This window comes from Oppia nitens, unplaced genomic scaffold (genome assembly GCF_028296485.1).
Source record: "Oppia nitens isolate AA-2021 unplaced genomic scaffold, nextdenovo-longstitch-racon4-pilon3 scaffold16_pilon_pilon_pilon, whole genome shotgun sequence".
Lineage (NCBI taxonomy): Eukaryota > Metazoa > Arthropoda > Arachnida > Sarcoptiformes > Oppiidae > Oppia > Oppia nitens.
Genome location: NW_026533195.1, coordinates 1,301,420 through 1,322,721, shown reverse-complemented (window position 1 = coordinate 1,322,721; position 21,302 = coordinate 1,301,420). Strand labels below are relative to the sequence as shown.

At 18.3% G+C, this 21,302-nt stretch overlaps 2 protein-coding genes across 3 annotated transcripts; one reads left to right on the top strand and one right to left on the bottom strand.

The window, feature by feature from the left end:
- Positions 1-527: 527 nt before the first annotated feature.
- On the bottom strand, positions 528-1,452 carry LOC128965138 (uncharacterized). Its single transcript, XM_054311794.1, has 2 exons — positions 1,189-1,452; positions 528-828 (listed from the first exon to the last, which is right to left on the bottom strand). Exons 1-2 carry the CDS (start codon positions 1,406-1,408, stop codon positions 536-538), a joined length of 513 nt encoding a protein of 170 aa, XP_054167769.1. The 5' UTR covers positions 1,409-1,452; the 3' UTR covers positions 528-535.
- A 9,500-nt stretch (positions 1,453-10,952) lies between these two features.
- Positions 10,953-12,985, top strand: LOC128965123 (keratin-associated protein 5-1-like). 2 transcript variants are annotated; one of them, XM_054311776.1, is made up of 5 exons: positions 10,953-11,095; positions 11,344-11,439; positions 11,719-11,808; positions 12,503-12,598; positions 12,857-12,985. In XM_054311776.1, exons 1-5 carry the CDS (start codon positions 11,023-11,025, stop codon positions 12,862-12,864), a joined length of 363 nt encoding a protein of 120 aa, XP_054167751.1. In that variant the 5' UTR covers positions 10,953-11,022; the 3' UTR covers positions 12,865-12,985. The 2 variants fall into 2 exon arrangements, with proteins under 2 accessions (XP_054167751.1, XP_054167750.1); XM_054311775.1 differs by having other exon boundaries at positions 11,713-11,808.
- The last annotated feature ends 8,317 nt before the right edge of the window (positions 12,986-21,302 follow it).

Below are 21,302 nucleotides of genomic sequence, written 5' to 3'. Positions count from 1 at the left end.
ATAGCATATGGTTTATATTACTAATTTAAACAAAATAATCTCAACATCAGTCATGTAAAATATAAATGACTAAAGAAACTAAATTCAAAAAAAAAAACAAATTATCATGTTGACAAATGACTATAAAAATGTAAATGAAATAAAATTTTTTATAGATACTATAATTAATTAACGAGTAAATATTTTTATTTCAAAAAATATTTAAAAGAAAACTGATTTTATTTATATTTTATTTAAATAATATACATAAATTTGTAATAAAAATTAAAAATTAATAATAATGTAAATAATTTTTTTATTAAGTAAGCAAAAAATAAGTATGAAAATTATTTTTTTAAATTTAATAAAAATAATCTAATAATAATTATTAATTATAATTAATATAATATAATAGCAATAATCAAATTATAATAATATAATTATTATTAAATACAATTATTTAAATGGCGTTTATTAATTAAAAAACATACATTAATTTAATTAATTTTTTTATAATTAATTAACTAATCTATTAATTAAAATAATTAAAACTGATTTATTTTCCAATATTAAAATTAAAAAGTCCTTCATTTTCTTGGCCACCATTTGGTTTGAAATCCCATTGAAAATTATCAGCATTGCCATCATTTTGACCATCATTTTTACAATAATAGCCATCATTTTGTTTATCAATTTCTGACCAATAAGCATTAAGAGCTTTTCGTAGACATTTATCATTTTCTTGGCAACAAATACCACGACACGCTTGTTGCGGACAATTTCTAGCATATCCATAATCATCGCAACACCATGGACCCAGTGGACATTTATGTCGACTACCTGGACAATCTGTTTATAATGTGATGAAAATTATAATTATTAAAAAACAAATTATTAAATAATTACTATTACTATTACTATTACTATTACTATTACTATTACTATTACTATTACTATTACTATTACTATTACTATTACTATTACTATTACTATTACTATTACTATTACTATTACTATTACTATTACTATTACTATTACTATTACTATTACTATTACTATTACTATTACTATTACTATTACTATTACTATTACTATTACTATTACTATTACTATTACTATTACTATTACTATTACTATTACTATTACTATTACTATTACTATTACTATTACTAACTAGCCATTTAGGTAATTTAAAATTAATTTACCAACCTCCTTTTCCATATTTTTCAATATTCAGTTTGTTATAAGCATCATCCATTTGTTTAAATTCCTCATCTGTATGAACTTTTTCAGCTTCATATCGATTATAATCTTCATTACAATAACGACCGGGATTAATTAGTAATAATAATATTATAAACAAAATGGACAACTTAATAAGTTGTAATAGTAGTAAACTATTACTAATTAAATTAAATTTATTAGTCATAATTACTGCTTTAATGCTTTTACTGAATTACGAAATAAAATAAACTATTTAAAATAATTTTGTAAAACAAAATAATTTATATAAAAAATTAATTTAAAATGTAATATAATATTTAAATTAATTTTATTTCTATAGAAACAAACATATTTTTTCATAATTTTATTCAGGTCTTATTGTTGTTAAATTGTTTATAGATAAATAATTTTAAAAACAATATGATATAAAATTACTAATAATTTAATATTATTATAATACTAAATATTTATATGTATTAATATGCTTTTAAATACAATGATTTATAGGTCTTACTTGAAATGCAGCCTATGGCAGCCTATAGCAAGTATTCAGAAACATGACATTTTTAATAATATAACAATATAAAATAATATAAAATATATGTTATAAAAATATTAATTAAAAAGTTGAGAATGATAGAAAGATTTTCTGTAATAGTTTTATGTTGTTTTTTCTATTTATTTCAAACAATTCATTGATTACCCTCCATCATGACCTCCACTTTGATATCCACTTTGATATCCACTTTGATATCCACTTTGATATCCACTTTGATATCCACTTTGATATCCACTTTGATATCCACTTTGATATCCACTTTGATATCCACTTTGATATCCACTTTGATATCCACTTTGATATCCACTTTGATATCCACTTTGATATCCACTTTGATATCCACTTTGATATCCACTTTGATATCCACTTTGATATCCACTTTGATATCCACTTTGATATCCACTTTGATATCCACTTTGATATCCACTTTGATATCCACTTTGATATCCACTTTGATATCCACTTTGATATCCACTTTGATATCCACTTTGATATCCACTTTGATATCCACTTTGATATCCACTTTGATATCCACTTTGATATCCACTTTGATATCCACTTTGATATCCACTTTGATATCCACTTTGATATCCACTTTGATATCCACTTTGATATCCACTTTGATATCCACTTTGATATCCACTTTGATATCCACCTTGACCTCCTCCTTGACCTCCTCATTGATCTCCTCCTTGACCTCTATCTTTACCTCTTCCTTGATCTCCTCCTCCATCTTGACCATCATTTTTGCAATAATAGCCTTGATTTTGTCTATCCGTATCCGTTAGGACCCCACGATTTTAGGGACAACAAATAGCTCGACTACTATAGCGTTACCATGGTCATCGCAACACCATGGACCCAGTGGACAATTATGTTTTTTTTTATTTTAGTAGTCGCGGATGTGATGGAGGGTATGTGGGAGGGAGGGATAGGTGAGAGGTAAAAAATAATTTTTCAATTTTTATTTCCAACTTAAAATTTTCACCTACTTCCTTTTTCCATATATTTTTTTTGCTTAAATCTATTTGTCTATATTCCTCATCCGTATATATTTTTAAATGAGCAACTCGATTACAATTATAATCCGGATAATCAATTACAATTAATAATAATAATAATAGCATGGACAATTTAAATAGTAGTTTATATATTATCATTATTTTTAACACAAAAAACAAAATATTTTATATACTAAAATATAGTAAAATTAGATTAGTTATAGATTTTATAGATTATCTATATTTATACTAAATGGTGATTTAAAATATTTAAAATGGCAGTTTTTTTAAATTAAAATAATTTTTTTACATAATTTATTTAAATTCAAATTTAATCTATTCAAACATAAGTACATTTTTTTGTAACATATTTTAATTATTTATTATTATAAATATAATTATCGAGGATGACCTTTTAAATATATAAAATTAATAATACTTGTTTTAAATAGTAAATAATTTATTATATATCTACTGTATATATTTTTGATAATTTGAAAACATAAAAAAATACAATATTAATTATGCATTTTATATATTTAAAAAAAATATTAATTTAGAATTATTTTTTAAAAACATTAATAATTATTTTTCAAAAATATTAATTTTAATATATATATATATATAGATACTATAGAGATATAGTTAAATAATATATAAATACTTATTTTTAATAATTAAAATAACTATAATATAGCTAGTTTATTTTTCTTTATTACAATAATGACCATGATTAAAATCTTTATCATCACTATAGCGACAAAGATAGCCATTATTAGTGTCGCAACAAATTCCTTCGCATACTTTATAATTTGGGGGACAATTGATAACATATCCGCCAAAATTGCAACAATACTGACCACTAGGACATCGATGATGATAAGCAGTTGCATTACAATCTATAGTATATATATATATATATATATATATATATATATAAAAGTATATAGATAGATGATATATAGATTTGAGGGATGATTAACATATTACGTTCTACTGTTTTTTTCAATCCAAATAAAATTTTAAATTGTTTGAATGTTTAACAACAACAAAAAATACTATAGCATATACATAATCTCTAACCCCCCTCCCCACCCCACCACCCCACTTATAAATCTATATAATAAAATTTAATTTAAATGCGATAATCATTTTTTGTTGATATATCTACCATTACCCACACCCCATCTTCCCTCTCAGTCCCTCATTTGTTAAAAAAAATACGTTCGTAATATGTGAATCATCCCAAATATAAATAATAGGTACTAGATTATATTAAACTATATACATACTTCCTAGTCCATATTTTTTGACAAGTATCTGATATTGTTTATTTCTACCCTCTGGACTAGTACCTCTACCACGTTGTTTACGTTGTTCATTAGCAGAATCAGCATGATCAATTAATATGAATAAATTAATAATTGTCACTGTTACAATTATTATTGATATTATAGATGAAGTAGCCATTTTTAATAATTTTTATTTTGTAATTTTTTATTTAATAAAAATTTGTTTTTTGTTGTTGTTGTTTAAATGGTTGCTGTTTTTAAAACTTTTTATTAATAATGATTAACAGATTTTTTTTAAAAAATAATTTAATAAATAAATTAATAGTTTTAAATTAAAAAAAATAGATTTATATTAATAATATTAATTAATTAAGCAAATATAATATATAATTAATTAAGCAAATATAATATATAATTAATTATTTATTTTAATATAATTTATATGATTTTTTTTATATTAATATTTATAAACATTATAAACAAAACTATCAAAATAAAAAAAATCTATTATTTTAATTTAGAAAAACACAATATATATATATATATATACATAAAATATACATTTTTTTAAAAAAATTAAATATATTATTATATAATAATATAAAATTATTTATAAATAGAAATTACATTAATAAAAAAATCTGTTAATGTATTAATTTTTTTAATGTTTTAGATTAATTAATTAATTAATATAAAGTTCAAGTAAAAATATAATTGAGTTCATCTAATTAATTAATTTCATGATAAGTTTATATGAGTATTAATATTATATAATAATTATATATATCATAGTATTTATTGTAATTATATTATTACTATTATTACTAAATAGAAATAAATGTTTTAATTAATAAAAAAAATCTATAATTATAATAATAATAACAAAAATATTCAATTAAATTATTATTAAATTCAATAAATTATTTGAATATTATAACTATTACTACAGTATATAACTAAAAACATTTTAATACAAAAAAAATATATTATTATATATTATTCTATTTATTTAGGTAGAAAATAATAAAATAGTTTTTATTTAGTTTTTTAGTTTTTAGAACTAAAAAACTAATAAGTTATTAGTTAATATTTATTTTATTTTTTTTTCATAAAAATATTTCATATTAAATCTACAAATAACATATAATAACTAATAATTGTTAAATGTGTATAACTTAGTAAAAAATACATTAAAATATAAAAACTGTTTGCTAAACTTGTGTAAAAATTGGTGTGGAGAAAAATAAACAAAAAATATTTTTAATACATATTTTATAACTAATATATATTTTTATATAAAACAAAAATATTTTATTTAATATAATATCAATATAATTGTTAGAAAAGTAATTATTTTTTATATTAATAGTTATTTTTTAATAATAAATATAAAATTAATTAATTAATTAAAAAATAAATGTATTATTATAAAACATGTTTATTTATTTAATTGTTTAATTATATCAAATTGTTTTAATACCATAGTTAACTTTGTATGGCAATTTTGGGACATGTATTATACAAATTTATTTTACTATATAATAATAATTATTAATAATAATTACAATACATTTTATAAAATTATAAAAATAAATAAATAAAATAATTTTAATTAGTCAATCAATTTTAATAATTCTGTTAAACATTATATATAGATTAAGTATATAAAATATATATCTAAACAATGCCATTGTATTCAATGGAAACCAATCGGCACAGTAGTAGCCAATTTGTGGACCAGTAGTTAGCCTATCGATAAACTGATTCATACGTAGTCTATCATGGATTGTCTGACTAACTACCGGTGCTTGTTGTTTACCACAATAGGCACTAATAGCCATATAGCTATACATTGATTTTACGGGTCGATGTGCTAACTGGCCAATTGGTAATATAAATACTAGTATATAGATCATAAAACCGGCATTTAGTATAACCCATAAGCTAACAACTAGTGTATACGGTTGACTAGTTACCGGCATATAGGTTATACGATACAGGGCTAGTATACTATTGCTTAGCCATAGATACAGGAACAGCATAATCGGATAGCGTATATACTGATTGATCGAATGGGTCGACCAACTAGTATACTGGTGCTCATCGATAGTAGTACGTACCATACGTATTGAACTTATATTATTTGTCCTATAAATCAATGATTGCTTATTATTATTATTATTATTAGTAGTAGTAGTAGTACTACGTTTGTATGATAAACGTTTTAAGGCATTAGTAAACTTGCGATTACATTGAAAAAATTTCAATACTAAATAAGATGATGGTATAACAACTATATATACTATATARATTGTCATGGCAACCAAATGCCAGCTAGCCAATCCGGATAGTACCGTCCAAACGATAAAACCAACTAGAGCCAATACTAATGATTGATTATTATTATTATTATTAAAATTTGACCCCCACCACCACCACCACGCCCACCTTAACCACCATAAACTTAACAGTAGATGTATTAGTATAAGTATTGCAGAAATTAACCAATGTACAATTTTCATATAACTAGTTAGCATGTCCACTATAAATAGGAATATCTGATTCAATGATTTAGCTAATGGATATCTATATTGATTGTATTTGATCAGGTAGAAAAACAGCCATAAGCCCTGACCACCACGTGCACTTGTCGATGTTGCTATTGTTGCTTGATGATCTTGATATAGATATATACTAGCTGCTAGTAACAACGTTAGACCAATAATCGTACAATTAATGGCCAATAATTGAGTAGGATCAATTAGATTAAGAAAATCGCATAGTACTAGATTGAGCACTGGTAGCTGATTGGTAGCTGATGGTCGAACCAATAAACTACTACTGATTAGAATAAATCTAACCAAAGTTAACAAATAGATAAGTTTCCATATAATATAGTAAGCAATACGTAGTCGTCTACTACGTTGGCTAAGCAGCTCAGGTATGTCTAATTGTTGGTCAATTGTTTCCTGAATTGTTAAATAATTTTCAGATAAAAAATGTTCAAATTTTTCAATAATTATTTTCTGTTTGTTCAATGAATTATTGTATAAAAATTTTGTATAAAATACAGTCAACCATAACATAAAATAGGATATTATTAGTCTAATTGGTATTAAAAATAATTCCGGTATTAATTTGATTACAAACCACCAAATAATTACAATAAATTTCATTATTATTTAATTAATTAATTTTTTAGATAATATATTTTATTTTCCACTTATGATTGTAATTATTAAATTATATTATTAAAAGCTTTTAAATAAAAACTACATTGACAAATTGTTTTTTAAAATACATATATATATATATATAAACTATTATGTAAATTATGTACTATTATGTAAATATTTTTCAAGTTTCCAAAATAATAAAATTAAAAAACAAAAACAAAATATAATTAAATACAGTTTAATAAATTTATACAGTATATACAAAATGATATTAAATTTATATTTTATTTTTTAACATTTTTTTATATACAGTATATGTATATATATATATATATATAGAATATAATAACTAATCAATAATTATACTAAATATATATATATATAATAAAATTATTTAAACATGTATTTTATATATTGAAAAAAAAACTTATTATTATTATATTATCAATATTACATTAATGAAAAAACATTATATATGTAATAAATTTTTAGAATTTTTTTAAAAAATAAATTTAATTAATCATAATTACTATTAGTTTTTATTAAATAATAATAGTAAATATTATTATTGGATCAAAAAATAAATAATAAATTTAATAATAATAATAAAATGTATTATATTATTTTCATTATTATTATTATTATTATTTTAACTATCAATATTGTTAAACTTAAAAAACTATTAAATATTTATAATGTATAATATAATCAAAAATATTAATATGAAAAAAATATTTATATATATTTTAAATATTTTTATTAGAGTACAAAATTACAATTACATTAAATGTTAGACTAGTTATTAATAATTTAATATATACAGTACAGTATATTAATTATTAGATTGAATAAAACTATTAAATAAAAAATATAATAGTTTAAAAAATTACATAATTTGATTGAAATATCATATATATAAATATATTAAATATTAGACATAATTTTATTTTTGTTGTTTTTGTTTTTGTGTTGTAAAAAAATATAATAAATTTATTGCATGTTAATATAAACTTAAATAATTATATACATATATATATATATATACAGTTCAATAGCATATTAATTACATTTATTAACAAAAAATTATATTAAATAAAAATATAATTTACAGTACAATAGCATATTAATTACGTGTATTATTACTGTAAAATATAATATACAATATAAATATACTGTATATACAGTATGTATTACTTATTGGAAAACTTAATTGAATATTTTATAGTATTAATTGAATAAATTTAATTAAAAACAATACAAAACAAAAAAAAAGCTTTAAGTTTATTTTTTATTATTAGAAATTTATTTGTTAAACATATTGATTATTGGCAAAAATGTTTGAATTGTTATGAAATAATTATTTAGCAATTTGTAGAAAATATTTTTTAATTTTAATTTTTTTAATTAAATTATTCAATTATATTATTAGTCACCCAAACATTATATATATACACACAAATTAAATGATTGTATGATTTTAATTAAATAGTATACAAATATGTATTATTATTATTATTATTATTATTATAAATAAAAAAATTTTAAGTATACATGACTAACGTGATAATTGACTGCCAAATATGTAGAGAAAAAAATATTTATTTTTTGTTAAATTGTTAAAACAATTACAACAAAATATTTTCATTTAAAACAACAAAACTAAACAAAACAAAAAACACTACACAATGAATAATTTGGTGCATTTAAATAAAAAATTAATATACAGTATATATATATATATATGTAACATAAATATGTATATTATATATTTATTTTAAATTATACAATAATAATAATAATAATAATTGTTGAAAAATATTTGTTAACAAAAAACAGTTTTGAATAGAAAATAAAGGGATGATAAACAATATACAGTATATATATATATATATATTATTTAATATTATATAATATAATTATTGCACACTAATATGTATATATATAATGAATTTACTACTAATTATGTATTTTGTTTTGAAAAACATTGCTATTGTTTTTTTTGGGCGATATTTACAATAAACTGTTTATTACAGGTATATATAAATACCTAATAAATAGGTTATAATGTAATATACAGTATATACCGGTATATACTGTATATATATGTTATACTGTAATAATAATAATAATTTTTTTCTACATATAATTAAGTGTGCGTTAAACTTGAATAAATAGTTAATTGATTTATGAATGATTATTATACTAATTATTTATTTATTTTTTTGTAGTTAATAATATAACATGCAATATATAGAAATAATAATAATAATAATAACAATTGAATTTTATTTATTAAATAATAATAAAATAATTATAGATAGAGTATATAAACAAATTCTTATAAATAATATTAAATAAAATAAATAAAATTATAAATTATTATTTTTTTAGTTCAGCTATTTATTAAATATTAATAATAAGATTTACAGTTTTTTATGTAATTTAAAAAACTTTAATTGTCTATTAGTTTTTTTTTAAAATAAAATTACTTAATTATGCTTAAAAAATGCTTATAATTAATAAATATATATTAAACAAAAAATACTTTACTAATTATACAACTAATTAATATAAATATAAATAAATAAATTTATAATTTTAAGTATTGTAGTTTTGTAAATTACAATTTTTAACAATTTGTTTAATATATAAGATTTAAATTTAATCAAGCATGATTATAATTACTAAATAAATATTAAACAAAAATATACACGTTTAGAAGGACTTTAAAAAATATTACTAATATAAATGATAATAATAAGAGCATATAATAATAATAATAATAATAATTATTATTATTATTAAATTCAGTATATAACCTTGATCAATTTTTATTGTTAGCAAGTATTATCAGTAAAAAAAATTAACGATAAATACATATTGATTATTATTATATTAAAAAAAAAATAATATTTATTGCTATGTGTATATCAATTATTATTATAATTATTAATATACTTTATTACTAATTTATCAAATGTTATAATGTTATAATAATTAATATAAATATTAACAAAATTATACTATATAACAATGACAAACATATTATAACTTAAATATCATATATCAGACAACAATTAAAACAAATAAATTATAATTTTATCAAAAAAAAGAGTATTAAAAAGTAATATTCAAATAAATAATAGCAATAAAAAAATAATAACTATTGCTTATTAATACCCAAATTTATATGATTATTATAAATTTAAAATTAAAAAAAACAAGTAAAATAAAAAACACAATTAATTTTTATGTTTTTTATATTAATACAAAATACATGAAAATTTTATGTTTTTTTTAAATTTAATCATTAATACATAATTGATTATTTAACTATTTATTTTACTATTATATTGTTTAGTTAAAAATTTTAAAAATCATTTATTTATTTTGTTTTTTTATTATTTAAAATTCAAATAAAAATAATTGTACTTAAATATTAATATTTACTATTTAGATAAAATATTTAGATAAATTTTTTTAAAAAATAAATAAGTTTTAATCAATTACAGGTAATATAATAAATCATTTAAGATTAAAATTGTAATAAACAAAAATATTATCAGTAAATTAATTAAGCTATTGATAACAATTATATATTTTTTTAATTTTTTTTAGTACAGTAAATATGAAATAACAATTGATTATATGTACTCATAAATTCAATAATTAAAAAAAAAATCTTATATAAACTAATATTATTTTTATATAAATTTTGTTTATTAAATGCATTTGTATTTATTATAAAATACTAATTTTTAGTATTTTATTATTATATATTTTGCAATACAATGAATGCTAGTAAAATGTTTAGACTAACTATTGGTTTACTATTATTGTCTATTTCTATTCAACTAATAATATGTATAATAGCTTTAAAAAAATTGATTTTAATTATATTATTAACTAAATTAAAATGATATTATCTCTAAAAAATAAATTTATTTTTAAAAWAAWAAAATAAAATTACTATATAYTTATAAATAACAATATAATTATAATATAAAGTTTAAAATAAATAATTAAAATTTTTCGAACATAATAATAATCAAAAAAAATAAATATTATTTTAATTATTGTTAATTATTTATTTATTTAAAAAATACTTTAAGGTACTGGTTGTGGCAATTATGGTAGCGATTGTAGCTATGGTTCACCTTCATGTTGTCCAGATTTACAATGTATTGGTACAGGTGGTTTTTATAAATGTAAGTTTATTTATTTAAAATAAAATAGTATAAAAAAWTTTTTATGATAAACTTTTAATAGAAAATAATAATAAAATATTATTAAACAGATAAATAATTAAAAATAAAACTAAAAATAATATTTACGTATATATTTATATATATATAGAAATTTTGTATATAGAAAAATTTATTTTAAACTAATATTATCGTCTATGTGTACAATTGAATAAATTAATTATTTAAATTTTTATCTTGTTAATTTTTATTTAATTTTTTTTTTAAAAATTTAAGGTACAGGTTGTAGCAAATCTGGTAGCGATTGTGGTCAAGGTTCAGCATCATGTTGTCCAGGTTTAGAATGTACTGGTTCATATCCATTTTATAGATGTAAGTTTATTTTGTTTATATAAAATAGAATTGATTATATATCTAAATATAAACTTTTTTAATAGATATTAATAAAATATAAGAAAAAAATTAAATAATACAGATTTTAAAAAAATAATATTTACATATATATATAGAGGCGGTCAGATAATCTTGCGTCGCGTAATTATTCAATACCTTTTAAACTAATATAAATTTATATTTAACTTCTTAAACTTCATCAAATAGGTAATCTCTAAATTTTAAGTTTAATATTTTAATTAAAATAATGATATTTTTTTATGAGTTATATAACATTATTTTAGTTATTTTGCTTATTTTTAACCAATAATTATATTAATTAAATTTTAAAACATAAAATCACTTACTCAAATAATTTCAACTGAAATTAAAATTTTCATATATATTTTTAAAAAAAAAACTCGGCCCTATCGGCACCGTAATTTTTTGTAGGGGGTCATTTCTACTTGTTTTTAAGCGACAATTTTTATTCAATTTTGTCAAAAAAATCTGGGAGGGGTAAAATCACAAAATCTCGATCTTAGATGGGGGGGGAGGGGTTTTGGCCTTGCCCATTTATTTAACCCTGATATATATAAAATTTATGTAATAAAAAATTTATTTTAAACTATGATTTTATATGAACAATTGAAAAATTAATTCTATTTTTTACTATTTTTTTAAAAATTTTTAGGTTCAGAATGTAGTAAATCGGGTAGCAATTGTGGCCAAGGTTCAGCTTCATGTTGTCCAGGTTTACAATGTACTGGTTCATATCCTTTTTATAGATGTAAGTTTATTTTGTTTATATAAAATAGTATTAAATATATATATAATAAACTTTTAATAGATACTAATAAAATATTATTAAACAGATTTTTTAAAATAATATATATATAGTTGATTAGTAAAATAATAATTGTTAAAAATTGATTTAGAAACTATGAAATATTTTTAACAAAATAAATATTAATGTTTTTCTTTTATCTATATTTATATATATATATATTATTGAAAAATTAATTATTTTTGTTTATTAAATTTTAAGGTTCATAAAAATACGATTAAAAGCTCATGGAAAAAAATTATATAAAACAATTTATATAAAATAATATTTTATTCTTTTAGTACTATTGTTTTTAATTAATTATAAATAATTAAATAAATAATATTACTAATTTCCAAAAATAATGTATTTGTTTTTTTTTTATTTTGATATTTCATTAATTAGTTAGCAATCAAAAAAATTTATTAAATAATTGCATCAGTGAAGTAACAATAAAAAATAGCTATAAATACTTGTATTTATATATTAATATTATTTTTAATTATTATATTAATAAAAAACAAGTATTTATTGCTTTATTATTGTTATAAAAAAATATATAACATTTTATTAAACATTTTGTTTAAACAGTAATCAGTAATTATAATAAATAATATTTATTTATTTTTATTTGTTATGGTAAACTATCAAGGTTATGCTGTATATTAATTAATAATAATAATAATAATAATAAAAAAAATATAATTATTATTATCATTTATTTAGATAATATTTTTATTGTTCAGATAATAATAATATTAATAATAATAATAATWATTATTATTATATACAGTATTTTTTGTAATAAGTATTTATTCATTATTATTAGTCTATAAAAAATTAATGTTTTAATATATTTTAATTATAAATTTGATTGTTATTAACTTAATTAATTAATTTTTGCAATAATAATAATAACAAGACAATTATAAAGTAAGTATATATTTATAACATAAAAAATATTTTTAAAAAAATAATTGTATTTAATTTTTAACAAATTTAATTGTTTTTATTATTAACATAATAAATATTAAACATTAATAATTTATTATCTATTATTTCTAACAAAATAGATATTAAATTATTAATTAATGCAATTAATTAATTGACTGATTGATTGATTGGCAAAATTGTTTATGAAGTTATGGATAATTATAATTATATTACTTATAATAATAATAATAATAATTTCAATATCGATGACAATCCATATTTAACTACATTAATAATTATTGTATTATTGATACCAATTATACAAACAATTTTATATTATGTTTTCTATATAATCTATTATCTGATTTGTAGTTTTATTATAAAAATTATAAAATATTAATTCAAAATAAAACTAAAAAATAATTTGTTTTTAATAATAATTTATATGACGTACATTTAATATGAATAATAATAATTATTATTAATAAAACTTATGTATTATTTTAATATTAAATTTACGGAAATAAAATTATTCAGTACTTGAATTTTTGTTGTTGTTGTAAAACTTAACATTAGAAAAAATAGATTTTATTTTTAAAAAATAAATAAATAAATATTATTTTTAATAATTAGGTTAATTACTACAATAATAAACTATTTATATCATATTAATAAATGCTAATAATAATATTTTATTATTTTTAATATAATTTTTATTATTTTAGCATGCAACTAATTAATTAAATAGATCTTTATTATAGTTTATAAATTATTTAATTATTATTATATCAAAACATAATTTATAAAAAATAAGATATTTTATGATGTAATGTATATTTATTGATTAGATTATGATTATATGAATATAATTATTAAATAAATATTTTTTTTAATAACTATTTATAAATGTTGTTTAATCAATATATTTGTAAATATATTACTGTAGTTATTATTATAGTAAATTTTATGAATTATTTTATTAAAAAATATTTTTAATTTATTTAATTAAATAATTTACTACTAAACATATAGTTTATAATAAACCGTATTTAAAAATATATGATTATTAATTGCCAATTATTTTCATTGAAAAAATAAATATTATATAATTCATCATATTTTTTATAATTAATTAACTTTTTATATATAATTTTTGTTAACAAATAATTTCAATAATAATGTTATCACTTATTAAAATGATTAGTAAATTCCTTAAAAAATTACTAATAATTATCTACAAACTACTAATTTGGTTACTATTGATAACTTTAGCAACAATTTATGCAAATTTATTAATAAAATCTCCATTAAATTTACGTAAACTAATTGAACAACGATTTGAACGGTTTGTACGCCGAAATTATCTAACATTTTATCAGTCAATTGATCAACAATTAGACTATAGTTTAGGAAATCATACGAAACTAAATACTAGACATATATTGATATCAATTGTATGGAAACTTATACTATTGGTTAGTATATTGAGATTCATGATCATCAGCTACTACAACGACAATAGTCATCTACAGGTGCTTGAAATGCTTATGGATTTTACACAACTACTCGATCCTACAACCAATCTATTATCAATAACCATAACAATTATGCTTGGTACATTTCTAAGTATTCAATTACTATTAATTTATCAGGATTTTCAATGTCCAAATAGATCGGGGAGGTACTGGCAATTTATCTACCTGATTAAATTGGGTAAAATCAAATATCCACTACCTGGTAAAATGGTTAACCCGTTTATGATATGCTTGTCCATTGGTTTGAATAACATTAATTTCATACAATATTTCTATACAACCTTGCTAACTGTAATACATTTATGGCTAGTAGCCAAGGTACTATCGGCAACCAATTACCATATGTCACCGTTATTGTTGGCCATGGTTGTCCTATTATGGACACTACTAACCCTAATGGGTAGTTGGCATCTGATAGCCATTGGTATCTATATTGCCTATTTACCTATAGTATCATGGTTGTTTATTCTACTTAAACTAATAGATATGAATCGTAAGTTTAGTCATGGATTCAATAGTAGTAGTAGTAATAGTCAAAAACTACTGGTGCTGGCCATCGGTGAACACCAGTACCTATCGACGACAATCGCCCGAATCAACCGCTATTTGGGTATTGAATTGTTCATAATATTGTATCTATGGTCCGGAAATGTTATACTAGCCCTGTATAGGGCTATAAATATGTCGACCACTACCCATACCTATCTGCTAATATTGGCTACCTGGGTAGTGGTCAACTATTTCCTATTGTTTACGGGCTATTGGTTAGTACCGATGATCGGCAAACTAGCTCATCGGCCATTGAAACCAATGTACGTATATCTGGCCACTCAGGCTAACGGTCATCGACCGCCGGTTATGCCACTAAATAATCGGTTAATTTTCAACGATTTTATTGAACATCTATCAATTGGTCGACCGATTGGCATCTATTGTAATGATTTATATTATATCAATTCAATGGCTAACTTAAGATATTTACTCTATGTATTCAAAGTATATAAATTGTTAGCAAAATTGTTTTAATTTTTAGTTTTTTTTTATAAATTAATTTTATTACAATTATTTATCTATAACTATTTATTTATTTATTTTTTTACAAAATTAATTTGTTATAAACTATTTATAAATTATTACTAATTATATTTAGGTTTTATATTATTTTTGTATTTATTTTTAATCTAGCATGCTTATAATTAATAAATACTTATTTATTTTTAAAAAATATTTTAATAATATACAACTAATTATAATAAATAAATTTTATAATTTTAATTAAATTCTAAATTATTTTTTTACTAGATTATTTTTTTTATAAGACACAATACTTAAAAAAATTATATATTTTTAATCTAGCATGCTTATAATTAATAAATACAAATAGATAACAACAAAAATACTTTAGTAATATACAACTAATTATAATAAATAAGAAAATAAAAATTATTTTATAATTTTAATTAATTTCATAAATTACATTAAGATTTTTTATTATAAAAAAAATAAAAACTACTTAAATCTTTTTAATTTAGCATGCTTATAATTAATAAATACAAATAGTTAACAAAAAAATACTTTAATAATATATAACTAATTATAATAAATAAATAAATAATATACAACTAATTATAATAAATAAGTAAAAATTATTTTATAATTTTAATTAAATTCATAAATTACATTAATTCTTTTTTTTATAAAAAATAACAATACTTAAATACTTATATATTTTTAATCTAGCATGCTTATAATTAATAAATACATATTAAACAAAAATACAGTATATTCAAATAATACTGGACTATCAATGAGAAAATAATTGCCACAATAGATACCAATAACACGATTAGTTTGACGTTCAATAAACTCCTGTATAGCCAATCGATCCCTGACCGACAAACCGACTGTCCATCGACTTAGATAACTATACATTAGTTTCTTGGGTTTATACGTTAGTTTGTTAACTAATATACATATATAGGCCAACAGTAGACATTCGCAACATTCAAATACAATAAAACCGTATAGAAATAAGCGAAACTTATCCGTAAATTTCAAATGTAATAACAAGTAAAATACTAGCGATATAATTGTAAACCACATATAATAGACTAGAAATACGCCCCAGGTTATATATTGATTAGTCTGATCGATTAGCATACATAGATACCGGTGCTCCAATATTGTATGCCTCAATAGACTATGATTACCATTGTTCAAGGCTATAGAAAATTTCCGATTAATTTCCCATAATTTTAACAATATATAGATCAATGCCACGCCAATTATCAGAAATATATAGACAATAATTGCATTAATATGTACTATACATACGGTCATCAATACATTGACAACTAGTAAATTGTTTAGCATAATTAACCATGATGATGATGATGATGATTGATTAAAATATACAATAAATGTCATCATTAAATGTATTGCGATTAATAGTAAATTAATGAAATTAAAATACAAAAATTTCATTAATATTAAAAATAATCGGATTATTGTTGTATAATATTTTTGTCTAACTAATTGTAATGGATATCTATGTTGATTGTATTTAATTTTATACATTATTGACCAAAATTTTTGATATTTTTGATTACTACTACTACTACTACTACTAGTAGTAGTATAGCTATCTTGATATAAAAATATCATAATAAATAGTAGCCAATAGATTAATACAATGGTTATTGTATAAGATATTGATTGTCTATTGCCTAATAGTTTAGATAAATCGCATACCAGTGCTAATAGATTCAGATTATTATTATTATTATTGATATCACTGTTTTTTAGTAAACCTTGTATTAGAAATTTGATAGCAATTAGCAAAACAATTAGTTTAAATACTAGCGATTTGAATACGTGTTTGATGTGAAATTTTTGACCACAATTTTGTTCATCAATTGTACGATAAAATGTTATAGAAAATTGTTGATTAAATTTTTCAAAATTTTCAATTACCTGTTTGATAGATATTTTATTATTGTTTATTAACTTAATTATGAATACATATAATAAAATTAGATTAATATATATAAAACGTCTAATTATTCCAAATAATAAATTTATTTGAAGATAAAACATATTTTTGTGAATTTTATTTTAATAAATTATTAATATATTAGTTTAATAATAATGTTCACTTAATTTTTTAAAGTTATAAAAATTTTTGCTTAAATACTTAAATAAAAATAATTAATTAAAAATAATTATTTACTAATTAATTCAATTATTTAATCAACAATAGTTTTATGTATCGAAAAATATTATTGATAATTATTAATTAAAAAATATTATTGATAATTAGTAAAATTGTCTAGACAAGTTTAATTGGAGTAAATAGAAAATAGTTAAAGTTATTTTGGGAAAATAAGTTTATATTATTTTCATGTTTTTTAAAACTAAAATTCAATTAATTTTTTGTCTTTTTGGCAAGCTCAGCAATTAAATTTTACTTAATATATATATATTTAATTTATATTTACTAAATATAATTTCTTAATTTTAGATTTTATTATATAAACATTAATAGGTTACTGTACTTAATATTATCTATTTTTAAGGTATAAAGTTTTTTTTTATGTATATTAATTATCATGCAATAAATTAATTTAATGCAGTTGAGCAATAAACTTATTATTTTTAACATATATATATACTGGTATTTATATATTTATATAAATATGTATAAATATTAAGCAATATTTTTCATATTAATATTATTATTTGAATTAATTTTTTTTTGATTTCAATAGTTAATAATTTTATTGACAAAATTAAGTCTAGACATAATACTTTTTAAAAAAATTTACTAAATTATTGATTGTCTATCAAAATATGTTATTCGAGTTTTAAATTTTATTAAAAATATTATTTGATTTTATTGTCAATAAATTAATCAATTTTTATTTAAAAAAAGACTTATTTTTTAGAAAAAAATATTTAAAAAAAATAAAATTAAAGCATTGTGCATACTTTTTATTAATTTAACATGCTCATTAATTAATAAAGTCAATTTAAAAAAATAAAAATAAATATTGAATTTTTTTAATAAAATAAAATATTTTCATTCTATTTATGTTAATTTAATAAATTATACATTAATTTTAACAATACTTTTTTTTAATAAATAAATAAATAAAATAATTATAATAAATATATATTTTTTAAATATGATTGAGTTAGCATGTTTAAACTTTGTATACAGTATAACGTTAAAACAAAACAAAAATTTATTTAATTAATAAATTATATTTATCTACCATTTACTACAAATAAATAAAAATAAAGTTTTCTAAAAATTATAAAATTTATTTGTAAGTTAACTTAATAAAAAATTTTATTAAAAATATACTTAGAATTATTATAACAAAAAACAATCTTGATTGATAAGTTTATTAAAATAAAATTAATAATAATAATACTAAATTTCATAAAACTAGATTTTTATTTGTTATAATAAATGTTTTTCTTAAATGTTTATTAATGTAAAATATATATTTAATAAAAAAATTCTATAAATTCTAAATTAAAAATTTATTTAAACAGTTAATTATAAAAAACATATTTTTTAAATATTATTTAAAGTTTAAATAAATTTAATTTGCATTTTTAGAAATTTTATTTATATGATTAGTATACTATTAATGTGTATGTCTATTTTAAAAATAGCATATATAATTTTATATTTGGAAAATAAGTTATCAAAAATTTTTAAAAAACAAAATAAAAATATTTATTATTACTTAATAGTTTATCATTTATATATATAGTGAGAGTATTATGTAATTATGGTTTTTCCAATTATAGAGATTTATATAAATAAAATTAAAAATAAATAAACAGTTTTTATAAAAAAATAAATAATTTATATTATTATTATTTATTTATTTATTTATTTTCTAACAATTTAATAATAATTATATAAATATTTTATTATTAGATTTTTTCCTGAAAAAATTATATAACTATTCAGAATATATTTATTTTTAATTTTTGTTTGTTAGTTAAATATTTATTTTTATTATAAAATTTTTTAAAAATATATCTTTGAATCTATAATAATAATTATAATAATATTATTAATAATAATACTGTTATTATATTACTAGATTTAGACATAAACAGTAGTGTTTATTACAATAATAAATATATTTATATATATTTATTTAAGACAATATATTAAAATATTTTTATTAGTATAACTATTATTATAATTAATAAATATATATTATAACTTATTTATTGTGTTTTTAGTGTAAATTAATTAAATGAAATATTTTACAATAAAAAATAATACAAATTTGATTAATTAATTAATTAATATTTTAATTATTTTTACAATTAAAAAATAATAATAATTTTTGTAAAATCTAGTTATAATAATTATGACAAGCGGCTCAGTTACTATTGATGGCAATCAGGTTTGGTATGAAAAGTTTGGCACCGGTAGACACGCTATACTATTATTTCCCGGAGCCATTGGTATATATCAATTAATTAATTTAATTAATTAATTAAATCATAAAATTCAATTTATTTATTTTCCAGGCACCGGTAGGTCCGACTATGGACCGCAGTTAGTAGGCGATCATGCATTAGACCAGGACAGGTATACACTGGTAGCAATTGAACCACAGGGCTGGGGTCGATCCAGGCCACCCGTACGCAAATATGATAACAATATATTTGATAACGATGCTTATTGTGGCCATAAAATTATGGAGGTATGGATATAGCAAATAAATATATCAAAATGATTAATATTAAATTTATAAAATAAATAAATTAAATATATTGATATTTAATTTTTATTTTATAAAATATACATAAAAATATATTATAGTTTGTTATTAATTTAATACTATTATCTATGCAATTATTATGCAATTAATAAATAATATTATAAATACTGTATATATATACTGTATATTAATTATTAATTGTATAACAATTAATAGATAAAAATAATAAACAAAATATATATGCAAATTATAATACTGTATATAAACTATATATATATATATATATATATATTTATAGATAAAATTAATTAGGTAGATTGATATTTAATTTTATTTAATTTTTATAAATTTAGTATTAATTAAATTAAAAGTAATAAAAATTATAATTATTAAAAGTATAAATTAATAAATTATATGTAATATTATATATATATATGTAATATT